General features: G+C 35.7%; 1 protein-coding gene across 1 annotated transcript in view; it reads right to left on the bottom strand.

Moving 5' to 3' along the window:
• Nucleotides 1-966: 966 nt before the first annotated feature.
• The window catches only part of LOC108679189, a 24,701-nt gene continuing 8,728 nt past the window's right edge, over nucleotides 967-16,939 (bottom strand). Inside the window, exons 11-12 of the mRNA XM_047884862.1 lie at nucleotides 7,694-7,867; nucleotides 967-1,134 (exon numbers count right to left, since the gene is read on the bottom strand). Of these exons, the coding sequence (XP_047740818.1) occupies nucleotides 967-1,134; nucleotides 7,694-7,867 (342 nt within the window). The remainder of the gene's footprint in view (nucleotides 1,135-7,693; nucleotides 7,868-16,939) is intronic.

The raw sequence follows: 16,939 nt of genomic DNA on the forward strand, positions 1-16,939 counted from the left end.
GGGTTAGATTTTTTAGAACAGATTGGGTGTGTTTAGGTTGAATTGGATTTGACTAGGTCGGGTTAAGATTGTTTAAGTTAGGTTATGTTCTGATAAGTTTGTTCACGTTAGTTTAGGCTATGCTAGGTTACGTTTGTTTATTTTGAGTTAGGCTAGATAGGATTGGGTGCATTTAAGTTAGGTTGGAATAGGTTAGGTAAGGTTACGAACAGATAACAATGCCGAGTGAACAAATTAGAATTCTTGACTCACATATAAGTATTTATAACAGTATTAATTCCTGTTGAACAGGTTGTTCAATTGCCGGTTTGGAGCGCCTTTCCTTTAATTGCGGCGCAGAATTGGCGGCAGTTCAACCATGCGTTTTATTGCCAAAATCCAAGAAAAATTACAATTCAGAATACCAGTAACTTTCAACACCTCAGAAAAGAAAGCGTAAGGATATATCTCCTATTATTTACCAACAACAACTATTTGAAGCATGAAATTTCACTAACTAGGTCACTCTATAGTCATACTCAATATGGCACTCAAGTTATCTCACTAGGCACTCAATTTAACACAACAGGGCACTCAATTCTATGCATATCAAGGATAAAAATGAGATAACAAAGCCAATTTCTCAATTATCTAATTGATAATTCTAAAGACGGAAATGATAGAACTAAATTGAATCGAACTGCATTTAGTTTTAAACTAGGAATTTGTTATCCCTTTTAACAACACCTGCATAATCCCAATCGCAAAAAGTAATTAAATATAAAATATATAAATAAAATAACTAACAGTTGAAAACAAAAACAGCTCATCGATTAATATAATCAAACATTTCAGTTTTCATCCAATAATGATATTCTTACCCAAAAAGAAAGCCGCGCTACAGCCGCGCATGACGCGGCATTCGTGCGGTCACGAGGCTGCGCTTTAAACTCGAATGTCCGCGCGCGATTTCCTGCGAGTTTTTCTTTACGGCGCCAGCGACGTAACTTCGTTTACGGTCGGGGGTGGGGCTTTACGGTCAGGAGGAGGGAGATTTACGGTCCGGGGGAAGAGATTACGGTCTAGCGAGGGCGAGTCATTCAGGGTCGGGGAAGGGGGAAGGCGTTTACCGTTAACACTCACCCGCATGTGTAACTGTGTTGCACCAGTGTAATAAAATCACAAGTACGGTGCCATTTTACGTGCATTGTAAAATACAAGCACTTATCTTGTGGAACATAACCTGCATTGCACTTACTTAGTGCTTAGAAATCGTTTGTGTTCTTATATGTGGGAATTAAAACTCAAATGATCTTATCGCATACGCTATATGAAAACCGTGCACTTTCCTCATGCAAATATTTAATTAATAAATTATTTAAATATTTTATTAATACACAATATAATTCGCCCAGTCGGATGTTCATCGGAGATTTGATGTTTTCAGATTTTCTTTAAATTTGAATTTTAAAATACAAATTCATATAAATTCGTATAAGAACTTATTTAGTGTGAATTTTCAGAAGTTTAAATTTTCAGAACTTTCAATTTTCAAAAGATTGAATTTTCTTTAAATTTTTAACCTTAAGTTGAATGGGAACTTTCTTATTGGCATGTTTTAAGAGGACCTTCTCTTATATAATTATTTCAATTAGAAAATGGGACTTAGCTTGTGGGGTTCGAGACCATGGAATTCGATGCAGTCTGATTAGGGTAAGCGTGTTAGTTTACCCCTATTAGTTTCTCAGAAAAAATTAGTCTCAGAAAAAATGTACCCAGAGGCGCGACAGCTTCTAGTTCGATAAATCAGAAGCTGATGCGGATCTAAAATCTGATTGTGTATTGGGTGTCATCGGTGTCATTGACATGAATAGCCGGTGATCATATATGAACAAATATATAATAAACATATATGACATAATATAAGATTATATATAAATTATAAAGATAAGATTCTTATTAACATAATATAAGATTATATATAAATTATCGGGGGTTATTTTTACATGTTGTTCAGAATTACCAGTATAAGGTGAAATTTACCATGCCAGTATTGTACGGTAAAAACATGTTAAATAAAATAGAGCAGTAAAAAACATAACGGATTAAAAATTTCTTGGCCGGCACGCCTTACTCCATAAATATCAGCAAATGATCAATGATCAGCGATAAATTCTCCATAAATATCAGCAAATGATCAATGATCAGCGATAAATTCTCCATAAATATCAGCAAATGATCAATGATCAGCGATAAATTCTCCATAAATATCAGCAAATGATCAATGAGCAGCGATAAATTCTCCATAAATATCAGCAAATGATCAATGAGCAGCGATAAATTCTCCATAAATATCAGCAAATGATCAATTAGGTCCGATGATATTCACCATCTGCCAGCAAATGATTAATTGGGGCGATTATATTGATAATTTACATGCTCATTAGGCAGGCGGTGCCGACGAAATTAAAGTTAATTTATTTGATCTCATAAAACATAGTAATTATATTAAATAATTATTCACAATTTCATAATACAGTAATTACTTTATTTAAGTTCTATAATCTGTTAGCAGGGACTTTTTAGTCGAAAGGTCTGAAAAAATTTCTAGATTGTCAGTGAATACGCTCACAATCATTGTGAATTCCGGGATGATGACGAGTTCTACGATGTTAATGAGTTCTACGATGTTAATGAGTTCTACGATGTTAATGAGTTCTACGATGATAATGAGTTCTACGGTTAATGAGTTCTACGATGTTAATGAGCTCTACGATGTTAATGAGTTCTACGATGATAATGAGTTCTACGATATTTATGAGTTATACGATATTTATGAGTTATACGATGTTAATTTAATGAGTTAATGAGTTCTCCGATGCTCATGAGCTCTAAGATGCTACTCAGATAACGAGGGCATTTGACCCTCATTAAGCATATCTTTCTCAATTAAATAGTTCACCAGCGTAATATTGAGAGTTAAGTCATGAAGTTAAGTAGTTAAAGGTTAAGTTTAAGATCCACCGGCCCAGGCTCAGGCCGTAAGTCTTCTGAGGTTAAATTAACTAAATGATTGACAGGAGTGATATTTTTATAGATTAAATTACATGGAAAATGCGCTCGATGCATAACATGGTAGCCACTTCAAAGACTGCTTCTGCCTGCTGGCCGATATAAAAAAATATTATATAGATTTTATCGAGATTTTTGAAATGTATCATTTCTTTCGGTCGCATATCCCAAATTCGACAAGGGATAAGCGAATGCTGAATAAATATTTATTGAATTAATAAAGAATTATAATCTAGATATTTAAATAAATAAGTATTCGATTACTTTATTCATATATGTGCATCATAAATATATTTATATACCATATAATCTACATATTTAAATAAACATGTACTCGATTTTCTTACATGTTCCGACATCAACCACTTCACTGCAGCAACGTCGCATGCACCACTCAAGAAAATGATGGGTCATATTGTCCGAATAGTGGGACACACTTTCTTACCCAACGCGATAGCAGAGAACGGATACGCCCTCTCACCGTGCCAAACTGGGTCAGGATGACCCACACAATGGTAAGTAGTGCATAGTAATTTTGACAAAGTCTGACTTATTTCTCTGAGTGATGAAATAGAATCTAGATTTTCATTTGTCAACTCTGATTGAATTTAGTTTTTTTTATTCCACGATGAGGTAACTTAATGAACTGGCTTCGCTATGATGTAATTGAAATTAGACCGATGAATTTGTTTATATATTTTTATTTCCATTCATCGGGATTCATTTCGGTATTTTCGCACTCAGTACGAATTTGAAAGAAATAGAACGAGGAGATTTTTTCGCACAATTACAAAGCAATAATATTACACAATTGAAATACATTACATTTACTGCAAAATATTAAAAAATAAAATAAAAAAATATCTCCTGCTCATAAAAGTACTCATAAAAATTACTCATAAAATAAACACCTCCTGCAACACGGACCTGCAGTCATAAAAATAAACACCTCCTGCAACATGGACCTGCACTCATAAAAATAAACACCTCCTGCAACATGGACCTGCACTCATAAAAATAAACACCTCCTGCAACACGGACCCGCACTCATAAAAATAAACACCTCCTGCAACACGGACCTGCACTCATAAAAATAAACACCTCCTGCAACACGGACGCCGTTCCTGTAACTTTTCATCTTATGGTCGCAGCAACAAAAGTTCGGAGCGAAAACCTCATAAAGTTTGTAAGTTCTTCGCAATTTGTGGCGGTCCGAATATGGAGATGGGGCTCCGTATGAAATGTTTCTCACGCCCGTATTATTATTGGGCGGGAACATATTGCTTTGTGTGTACTCAGGGAAACAAATTTGTCATATTGTCCTAATTTTTATATATATCAGATAAATATATGTTGTCCAAATTTTGACATAGTTTCTAAACCACAGCACGAGGTTGTGAGCGAACGTAACTTTGCTATGAGGTTTTAAAAAAGACTAAACTGGGTCAGGATAAAACACACAGGGGCAAAAAGTGCTTCGATATTCGGACAAAGCACCACTTATTCCTCTGAGAGCGCGCAGGATATACGGCTGCTTGGTGCCGTATAAACCACGAATTTCACGACTCGAACTTGCGGCCAATCTTCACACGGAGGAAAATATACGGCGAGTTGCGTTTAAATTTGCATTGCGTATTCACAAGACAGGATCTCTGTCATTCTTTGATAATACATGTATGTATGTATGTATGTATGAGCAATGAGCTGACAGACGATGCATGTACACTCAGGAGAGTGAGCTGGTCATATTGTCCTGGGAGTGACGCTGATAATATGAGCAATGAGCTGACAGACGATGCATGTACACTCAGGAGAGTGAGTGGGTCATATTGTCCTGGGAGTGAAGCGTGAGTTAATGAACACAACGAGTGTTCAATTACTCAACATTTTTATAATTTCTGATTTGAAGTCTAACTTATAAATATACTCCCGAATTGTTAACTTGATTTGTACACATATAAATAATTAAGTTTTTATTGATATTCACATCATCATGTTATTTTTGAACATCCGAGATATCGGATTAATTTTTAGGAATACGAATAATCTAGATTATATTGAAACACCCAAATTATTTTTTAATAAAGAGCGATCCGAATTGTATAATTCTTTATTCTTTATTCTTTCACACACAGAAGCAACACAGCACGACTCAATAGAAAGAGAAAAATAAACATTCTATTTAGAAATAAATGCTTCCAGGTGAAAGGCCTATAAAAGCTATAAAAAAGCTTCGCAGGCGTAATAGGTTACGAGTATGAACATAATAGTGGCAACAAGTACAAAAAAAAATAATACAAATATTACATTCCAAAGTAAAGGCAGTACATAAGTAAATTGTCACAAGAAAAAAAACTATAAGATAAACAACGTTAAATTAATATTGAGCAAGAATATGATCACGAAATATTGCCTTTAAAATGGATTTGGAACAGTTTATTCTGAAGTCATCAGGCAGTTCATTAAAATGTTTTACACAATTAAAAACAGTACCATTTTTCTCTATTTCTAAACGGACCGGTGGAAGGTTGAGACGAACGCCTCTGGTATCATGGAAATGATGAGGAACAAGAGGAGCAAAAAAACTTTCAAAAAGACGCTGATCATGAAAAAAGTGCCCTATTCATAAACTGTAAAAGCTTAAATTTGTACATGTCGTCGAATTTCAGGATTTTTGACTGTCTATATAATTCAGTAGTACGAATCAATGGTACATAGTTAACATATCGAACCTTAAGGATTGACCGCAGTGTCCTGTTCATCAACGTGATAACCGTTTTTTTGTACAGATAGGCACTCCACCCCATATAACAAGGGTATTAGAAAATTTAGATAAAAACAACGAATAGAAGAGCGTTCTTAACGAGGAGAAAGGCAAGACACTTGATAGAGCATGTAGCACTCCATGGGCTTTGCTAAGTCCCTGGCAAACGGAAGACAGAGTCACGCATTTTGTTCGTACCAAATGGTACGAACCAATCTTGAATAATAGCTAATTGATCGCGTCACCTCAAAGTTCGGATGGTCTAATTGTCACGTCCACCAATGACCGGAAATTAAATTCAACTTCCCTATTGGTTTTATCAGCAAGAGCTTGGACTGAGCGGATAGTTACTCAAACAGACTTTCTTAAATTTATTTATTAAAGATAAACGGCAAATCGAAATTAAACAAATCAAACAGGTGCGGCATCAGAATTTAACGCTAACAATTTAAATGCGGAGGAAGCTAAAGTGCGAGGAGCAAAATGCGAGGAGAGAGCTGGAGCATTGAGATCTGAGAAAACGCACGATCCTACAACAGAAAACAGAAAGTAAATATCTACGCATGACAAGTCATATATACATAAAAATCACTATATTCCATCAAGTATTTCAAGCTAGATTTCACCACTATAGCACACAACTCACCCTGGCGTCTGAGTCAAAATCCTATAAGAGAGGAACCAGGACGCAAGTCAGGATCGGCATAGTATCTGACGGCTATACTGAACTTAACACCGACGTCAGAGTCGGTCCTACTTAAACTTCATAGTCTGACATACAGTAGTGGGAAATTTACAGCAACACTTCATTACAAAACTCTCCCTCAAGATGGAAATTTCCTACTGATATCGTGAAAGAAACTGAGCAAACAACATATGAAATACTATCGACAGTACATAGGTCTAAAGCTACACAAACTCATTAACCTATCAACAGACAAGAATTCTTACAAACTACGGTAAACAAACTATTAACTAAACACTTCCACTCCTCTGAAATTACCCAACGGGGTATCGCGACAACATGTCAGCAAGGTAATTGTCTTTAACTTTTACATATTTAATACTAAAGGTATATTGTTGCAGCTCGAGAGCCCAACGCATAAGTCGTGAATTCCTATTCTTATTCTGTTGCAGCCACTGTAAAGGTGCATGATCCGTCTCTACTACAAACTTACTACCATACAAATAATCAGAAAACTTAGCAATGGCCCAACGAATGGCTAGACATTCCTTTTCTACCACAGAATAATTCAGCTCGGCACTGTTCAGCTTGCGACTTATAAACGAAATTGGCTTCGGATTACCCTGAATGTTCTGATACAAGACCCCACCTATACCACTGTCACATGCATCTGTTTGCAACACTAAGGGATGGCCTGATTTTGGTATCGTTAACGCAGCATCGTCTGAAACTAATTTTACAGCAACTCTAGAGGAAGGCTGACTTATGATCGGCAAATTAATTAGCGGCGCTCTAGGGGGTTTACTTGAAACTTTGGTTTGACAAATTTCGCATGACTGACAAAATCTTCTAACGTCGTCAAAACATCCTGGCCAATAGAAATGATTGAAAATCCTATCTTGGGTTTTACGCGTACCTAGATGACCCGACATCACAGTGTCATGAGCAAGTCTCATTACTTTCTGTCGAAATTGTGAAGGGAGTACAATTTGTTGCACAATATCCTTAGAATGCTTGTGGCGATTACATAATCTGACAAGTACACCATTTCGAGAAACAAAACGCGGATAACCATTAGAAATATCTCCACCTTTCCTGAAGCATTATTTTAATGAGGAATCTTCGCTCGGAAATCTTATCATATCTTCAGTTGAGATTTTATCAAGATCAAACTGTATAGGCATTAAACTAACCTTTGTAGGCATTGGCAACTTCGTTGGTGAATTCTCTTCTTTTCGCTGAGCTCTCGTTTGCACAGCACACGCTTGCTCACCAACAACTTCCTCGGTTGTAGCCCTCAACGTCGTCTTAGCTCCACAACTACTGATGTAGTTGTTGCTAGAATGAATGAGATGAATGAAGTGTTGCTGCAAATTTCCCACTATTGTATGTCAGACTATGAAGTTTAAGTAGGACCGACTCTGACGTCGGTGTTAGGTTCAGTATAGCCGTCAGATACTATGCCGATCCCGACTTGCGTCCTGGTTCCTCTCTTATAGGATTTTGACTCAGACGCCAGGGTGAGTTGCGTGCTATGGTGGTAAAATCTAGCTTGGAATACTTGATGGAATATCGTGATTTTTGTGTATATACGACTTGTCTGGCGTAGATATTTACTTTCTGTTTTCTGTTGTAGGATCGTGCGTTTTCTCAGATCTCAATGCTCCAGCTCTCTCCTCGCATTTTGCTCTCATCGCACTTTAACTTCCTCCGCATTTAACTTGTTAGTTCGTTCATATGCCGCACCTCTGTAAATCATTAGTGTTATTTGTTTATGTTTATTTGCCGTTTATCTTTAATAAATAAATTTAAGAAAGTCTGTTTGAGTAACTATCCGCTCAGTCCAAGCTCTTGCTGATAAAACCAATAGGGAAGTTGAATTTAATTTCCGGTCATTGGTGGACGTGACAATTAGACCATCCGAACTTTGAGGTGACGCGATTGATTAGCTATTATTCAAGACTAGTTCGTCACAAATATGTTTTTTAAAAGACATTTTATTGCCAAGGATTAAGCCTAAATAACGAAAATCGTCAACCCATTCTAAAATTGATCCATTAAAAGTGATGTTCCGCGGGGCGACAACAGGTCTAGACGTAAAAAGCATCAGTTTAGTTTTATCGGTGTGTGCCACTAATTTATTTACTAACAGCCATCTTGACAAGTCTGCTGAAAGATCCGAAATGCTATCACACGCTTCATCGTAGGTACCTTTCGAGATATAAAAAACGGCATCATCAGCAAAAAGCTTGCAGCTCGCATTAAATGAAGAGGCGATATCATTTATGGAAATATTAAAAAGAAGAGGCCCCAGAACAGAGCCCTGTGGTACTCCAATCGTGATTGGTCTTGAGGGCGATTTGTACTCGCACAATGAAACATATTGTTCCCTATTGGTTAGATATGACTTTATCAATGCATAAAAAGGCCCTCTAATGCCATAACGGTAGAGTTTGTTCATAACATAATTAATTTATTGAATAACATGAAACTTATGAAGATTATTTGGCAACAAAATTATCCAGTTGATTTTAAATAATGCGATCTATCAAATTATCTTATCATTCAGACAAATTTAGGACAACAGAAAAAACATAACTGTTGAATATGACCGTTGAATAAGTGCGTGTAAAGCCTTCAGTATTCCGTCCCCTCATCTGGTCCTTCAGTATTATAATAATGATGATATTCCTTTAAAAATTCGTTTTTCGTGGTCTTTAAAAAAAATTTTAATGACCACGTTTTTCATGTGGACTCAAAAGTAGAAAATAATTTTACGGCAGCTACTGATCTCTGTTTGCTTTCATTCTCTTGGTCTTTTGTATTTCAGTTAAAATATTTTACAACATCTAAAACAAAAAACGTGGGGCGCATCTTCATTTAGGCATATACGCAGTCTAAACACGAATATCCTCTCGAGGATGACGTGCATTAAAGGTTCCCAAACCCCTGCTTGTGAGTTCCTTTAGAGTTTATAACTACTGCAAAAAGGTCAACCATCCTACATAATATTCATTTTATTTCAGTTGGCCACGCAAATGCACGAAAGAAATTTCTTTTCGAAGTTCTGTAGAAAATTGTATACGAGGGGATACATTGTTGTTCCCGTATTTATCTGGGTGCGTGGCTGTAATAAAGAAAGGTTCGGTAATAAATACTCCTGGAAACGTGCAACAAATTATTGATTATTGTATTGTTATCGGGAGCTGAGCTTCCCTAAAAGTTTCAGAGCGCTAGCTAGCGGGAAAGTTGGTGAAATATCGATTGCAAGATTTGATCATCACAGACAGAGGGACACGAAAGCGAGCTAAGAAAAACGTGGTAATAAAAAATGCCACGCCTTCTCACCTACAGCGCGAGCTGACAGCGGCCGTAGCAGTGATACGCCCTGCTGCCGTGTCAAACTGGGTCAGAATGACCCATACATTCACAGGAGCAATTATTGCTTGCCGTAGCTATTGGGAAAAAATCTCACTTGATTCTCTACTTTAATATTGGTTGTTTATTGTTTAATAAATTGATGATAAGTAATTTCATAATTATATAAATATAGTTATAATCAATATATTTACGATTAGTTATGATTAGAATTTATAAATAAATACAATTATATAATATACATTTTATAATTATAAAAGATATGTTAATCGTGGTTATATTTCAGCGCCTGGGAGAGAAATTGATTGAAATATTGATTGGTGTTTGAAAAATTGGATTCATATCTGATGAATCGATTTCTTATTTAATTAATTTGTCTTTCCCTTAGTTTGATTCTATACATTTTCCCCCCCCTTAGCTTTAAAACATTCTTCTAGCTTTCATTGCAAAGGATCAAAAGGAAAATTTAAACTATCCATCTGAAATTGAACAACTATATATATATATTTGTTTGTGTGTTTATCGTTATATTGATTCAACATCAGCGCGATTTTTAATAAAATATCACAGAAAAGTTTTCTCTGCAAGAAGAAAATTAATTTGCCATGAAAACGATAGCTAAATGGGGGGTCTTTATTAAATTACACTCAAAGAAATGAACAGAAATTTATCGCAGTAACGACGCACTCTTTGGCCTTGTATGGCTCATCCTGACCCAGTTTAGCCGGCAAAAAGGCGCATGTGTGCTTTGATCATTTTTTGCTCGCACTGTTGGTATGAAATGTGTCACTTATTGGACAATGTGACCCATTTTTTGATCTGAGTTTGGATCTGAATGAGTCTTTATTTAATTTCCATGAATTCACGCAAGAAAAAAATTACGATGTTGTTTTGACAACAGGAAACACACTCAAAAAAATGAATGAGCCACACTGTAGAGAAAGTGACACACTTTCTTACCCACATCACGAGCTGAGAGCGGTCGTAGCACTGATACGCTCTTTTCCAGAGACAAACTGGATCAGGATGACCCAAGCAGGGGCAAAAAGTGCACTGCTGTTTTGGACAAAATCTCACACATTTCTCTGAGTGCATACTCGTTAGTGTCTGGGATCACGATCCCTGCAATTAATCCTTACGCCGTTTTGACGTCTTGTTCAACCCCTGGTGTTATACACATGACATTTTTGCTGAAAATATTCGAAAAGTTTCATAATTTATGTGGAAATTTTTTGGTGTCAATCATCACCAGTAGCGTCATCAGGCCTATTTTACTTGGTTTTAGCCCCTTTAAAATATTAATAGGCCATCTTATATATACTACTTCTATGTTCGATTACTAAAATTTATATAACTCGCTACTATAAATGCTAACAAATTTAATATTGCCTGAATGTATGTTTTAATAAACACTCAATCCGTTATTATTAATTAAATATGATCATCAGACTAATGGGGCACCGCCCCCCTGTCCGTAAACATAGCGACGCACTAGTTCATCACTACGTCGATAATGGAGCATACATGAAATTGTGAAAAGTTATAACTATTTTTAAAGTTTTACAAAAAAGCTTAGCAACGCTCAATGTAACCTACTCATTTTAATTTTTACCCATTATTATTGAATTTATATTTAACCTCAGCCAATCCTATTCTAATAGAGCAATGGGTTGGTTGGCATTCTCTGTTCAGTTATCAGAGTTTTAGGAATATAATAATTGTTACATGTACAGGGTGAACCAGAATTAACTGACCCTTTTAATTTGTTAATAAATAAAAAACTAAGAACGTTATGAAGTCGAAACTTGTTTTATTTAAAAGAAGAACATTTTTATGGTAATATTGTATCCTAGTTAAAATATTGTATCCTATTACAATATTTTATTATTGTATTAGTTAAAATATTTATTATGTATTAATAATATGTATTAGTTAAAATATTGTATGTAATATTGTATCCTAGTTAGTTATTGTATCCTAAAAACTAGGATACAATAATATTACCATAAAAATGTTCTTCTTTTAAATAAAACAAGTTTCAACTTCATAAGGTTCTTAGTTTTTTATTTATTAACAAATTAAAAGGGTAAGTTAATTCTGGTTCACCCTGTATGTCATGTAGAAGTGTATTCGTTTTGTGCTTAAAAGTTAACTGATGGGAGTTATGCCATGTTTTAGGAATTTTCAGGTCGACTCAGCTTAGGGGCTACAGTAGTTATAATCATCATGCTGAACGCCACTAATGGTTTAGATTCTCATTAATAGGAGTGCAAACCTTATTATTATTTATGTCATAATGCAAACCTCATGTGTAGTTAGATGTTCAGGTTTATTTTATTGAGTAAATTAGATAAAATTGAAATGTTGTCATGAATTAACTTGGTATGTATATAAATCTTGTTGCTAAATTCCGGTTTGGGTTTCTTATTGAATTGAATCATCGAAAACGCGCCAGTTAATCTTGATATAGAATCTTATTGTGATAGTGATTCATGATCCTGCTGACCAATCTGAACATTCAATTGAGTGAACCAGTGATAACCAATTTATATCCTGCGAGTTAAGTTTGCAGTGCATTCAACTAACGTAAATGTTTTGTTCTCAGGTCTCATTTGGATACATTCTTTACATTATCTCGTGCGTACACATCACAATTGACATTGCCTTGTCTGTACACATAATCTCGTCTGTACATTATCTAACTAGTACGCATTTACTCGCAGTGTTTCCTTGTCTCACTACCAGAATAAACCAGAGAATTTAGGTTCCCCTTTTTTATTTTCCCTGCATCTCAGTAGCAGGCCATACAACCCTTAACTTCCAAAAGACTAATAAAATATGCACAAGATAAAGCCCATCAAAAATGCTACTAAATGCATATTAATATACCAACAATTGTATAAGGATTCAACGGAGCGTGCTGTATTAAATGTCATTCATGTGGCTCACGTCAGGTGTGTTGTTGCAAACTAAACACTTTCAAGGTGAACTGCATGTTCCATATGGCGAACGAGGTTGCGATGTGGCTCATAAGATTAATAAGATAAATACATAATATTTAATTTTATCTAGTGGCGACGTTGCTGAATAGATAGTATTTTTCTACGATGTTGTGTACATGTACAAATATTCAGAGTATTCATATACTAAATAAGTGGTCACTGATTTTTATTCCCTTTCTCGTTACCCCTCTAAAATATTCGTTAGCTCTCAGTCACAGAAATTTTATTATAATTTACAGTATAAATAGATCGATTTCTTTTGCCAATCATAAAAATATGAAATTCTATTCTAGGGTAAACACTTGCATTTTTATTCCGAAATTGCTCGCGGGACTGCGGTGTGTCCGGAGTAAACCAAAGGATTATTCTGTAATGAAAGAAATTAATGTATGTCTTGTAGGATGGTGGAAGAAAAGGATGGAAGTTAACACAAGAAGCAAATGTGATGATGGAAAGGATTGAATGGCAGAGCATAAACGGAATGAAAAGCGATGGATAAGCTGATGTTTGGTGTGAAGAAGATGGTGGTTTGGGTGGCGGTTGGGTAACTTGGGTTTTGAGTAAGATTTTACAGCAACCTTCCCTCTTCCCTAATTAATTAATGGTCACGTCTAGTGAGGTTGTAGTAAAAACTGCGAAGCTCAGATAGATTATTGGGGTTGAAGAACGAAGACGCCGACCGACCAACACCTGTATCAGTGAGAGCCTTTAGAATCGACATTACAAGAATGAAATAACAATATCAGAGAATACAAAACACAGTTAATAACTCAGTTATGACAGCCAAACTGAATAATCCGTAAATAGAATAATTGAATTCTAGTGAAAACTTAGCAGCTTACCCCTTAGTATAGATGTTAACACGTTGACGTGAAAAAACAAAGTGATTCTACCGCATGGTTCTAGCTCTGTCCGCTAGCACGTTCTAAACGAAAATCACAACTTTCGAGTGATCGAATTAAATATAAAAAGTATTTTATCGTATATCGAACTATATTGTAACTCAAAAATCGTACGAATATTATTAGTGCTAGAAAATTGAGAATATCTCTTGACAGAATGTTTGCATGATTATTCAAAAGGTAAATTGACGACTTATGAAGTAAAAGCAAGTTTCTAGGTAATTAAGTTGCGAATAGCTATAGAAATTGGTGATTACCGAGTTTGAAGAGGTTATAAAAATGATTACGACATTCACAAGAAATGATAGTGCGAGTTATGATCGAGTCACTACAGACTTGCCAGGATCAGACGAGCGATCTTCAACCTTAATTAGTCTACGCTGCAAATCGGGAGCGATACTTTTTATGAAACTGCACAGAAAATAGAAGGCAATTCTAGGGTAGACTCGCGTGTTCAAGACTGGATCTGCAAGAGAGTTAGGAAAGGATGGAATACACGGCAATTGGAGGAAAGAATGTACGGAAATTAAAGTAGTTGATGAATGGTAATTGAAGAGTGCAATGAACAGCAATGAAAAGCGGCTCCTCAAGTTAGATAAATTAAGATGGGAGCAGAGAACTGAAAATATTATTTATTTAACAATAGAAGCAGCATGCGATTACACGGCTATTGCGACAGTGGCGCTTCGGTAATAATTGCAATATTTGGGTTGAATTTACAAGAAGAACAAAATTGGGGCAAAGTTCAGTGGCGGCGAAGAAGGATTTCACCGCCGCGGTCAACAAGCGAAGCCGTCGAGCGATGTGGGCATACAAACGAGCCTTGATTTAATGTAAAATAAAACAAACTCTTTTTAAACTTTTTTCTTAAACAAACAAACTGTGGCCCAGTGGTAGTGGCAGGGTGGCCCAGTGGTTAAAGTTCAGAGTACCAAGATTGGCGCAGAGAGGCGCGGGTTCGATCCCAGCTCTGTGCGCCAGTTTCTGGTCAGAATCGGCGAGGAGGCCGAGCGGTTAAGCACACACTGAGAGAAATTTTTGCCTCCAAAAGCGAGTCATCCACAGAAGTGGGTCATAGTGACCCACTTGCTCCACTTCCCGCAGCATAAGCCGCAGCTAAACGAAACATGGGTCAGCGGATCATCGATATGACTCAGTTCGCCAAGTGCCTTCCTTGAACGCGGTTCATATATACGCTCATTGACTCCACTGATATTGCCTTATATTTCGTGATGGTGTTAACATAATTCGTGTGTAAACAGAGAATTAGTGCATTGGCTATAAGTAGAAAGAAAAATATTGACCGATGTCAATAAATATAGGTAAATATTTACAGGCAGTGAGAGTTCCCGACTTCCCGCCCTAGTACATACCGTTTGGCGTCTGCTAGTCATACCGCTAGTTCCTAGATCACAAAAATATGTACAGCCGCTAGTGTGTATATGATCGTTCTATTTGTGTTAAAAACAACTTAATTTTTACAGTATCATTATTTTGCAACGTAATAAACATATAGAGTTTATTTTCGACTCCGAATGAAAGTAGTTGGACGATAATATTTGGTAAGTGGCAACTCTAGTCACGCCACAGCGAGTTGCCATAAACCTCTTACCAAAAACAGTTACAAGAACTGAGTCGTTGACGTATTGCTGTCTGGAGAATTAGTCAGTAATAAACTTGTTTTTATTCACTTTGTAGTTTGGAGTGATATTATTTAATAAAATTTAAGGTACAAGAGGTATTGATGAATGAAAATTTGACGTAATTTATGTAGATACCATGATTAGTGAACCTGTTCATAAATTATTCGTCAAGACGTCCACGATGGTTCAAGTAGGCTACTTACATCTTTCTGTATTCAAAATCAGTCTATCTTTGTTCATTGCTCAATCCAAAAATATCTGAACTACAGATAGAATGTCTAGTTTCTGCTATTTCGATTCAATAATAGGTATAAGTTTACTGTTTATTTATTTACTCACGCTCTTAAGAAGCTACCCTGTTAATTAGGTAATAGGAATTTGACTTGAGTAGTACTCAGTACTGGTATATCATAAGAACTTATTAAGTATTAGCCTAATTAGGGGATAAGATCATGAGAGGGTTAAAATCTCAACAAAAACGTCTAATAATATATGGTAATACCATCTAATAATTTTGCTAGGAAATTTAATATCTTTTTAAAATTTACTATACAATGTTTTGAATTCGTTTCAGGAATTTGAATTACTTGTTACTTTTTAGACATAGTTTATCATCATAGTTTATATGAAGCAGAAGTGCAGAACAACTTTACAGTCTGACTTCTTTATTATGAATTGAACGTTATCCTATAGCTAAGATTGATGTGAAATCAATGAAATCATCTTGCCAATTTGCTAAAATATGTTCATTAAAATTAAAAAAAAGTGGGACAAGAAGAATTAAGAGAGTGTGCACTGTGTTACAATGACTAAGAAGAAAATCATTTTAGTGGCTAAGAAGTGTGAAAAAAAATGTGAGAAAAGAAATGTTGCCTTCAAGGCTTAATTCAACATGCAGATGCAGTGAATCTGAATGTTACAGCAAAATGCATGGTCCAAAATGTGACAGCACTCCTCAGTCCTCACTCCTGTGAAGTGAAGAAAAGAAGAATTACTAACTCCAATGTGCTGTCTTAAAAATAATTCAGGAGTAAGATTATGGGATTGTGACCTATATGCCCCAGTAATTCTATAATCTATGCTACTGCCACATCTGCCAGTATGCCCAACTTAAGATGACTCCACCAGATGCACCAAAGCAAGATAGAAATGTAAGGTAAGCAGTAAATGCCACATTAAGTGTAATTCTAAATCATCTTAAAAATTTGTTAATCCAATCAACAATCATAGCTGCCATTCATGCAATCTGTAGTCTGATCAATATAGTATTAATTCTTTTTCATAGAAGTCACAGAGAATTTCTGATATCATCAAGTATATTTATTACATTCCCATCCATAAGCTTAAATTCAATTTTCATTCCACTTTTTTATATGATCACCCAAGATTCTGAGTCAAGATCAAGTTGTGTTCATAATTATTGTTGTCTGAAAATTTGTGAATAATCTGTAGCAATTTGTTTGCAATTGTGCAAGAATATATTGGAAATTTCCTTCCTGGTTTACCTGTAAAAG

This window comes from Hyalella azteca, unplaced genomic scaffold (genome assembly GCF_000764305.2).
Source record: "Hyalella azteca isolate HAZT.00-mixed unplaced genomic scaffold, Hazt_2.0.2 contig16339, whole genome shotgun sequence".
In the NCBI taxonomy this organism is placed as follows: Eukaryota; Metazoa; Arthropoda; class Malacostraca; order Amphipoda; family Hyalellidae; genus Hyalella; species Hyalella azteca.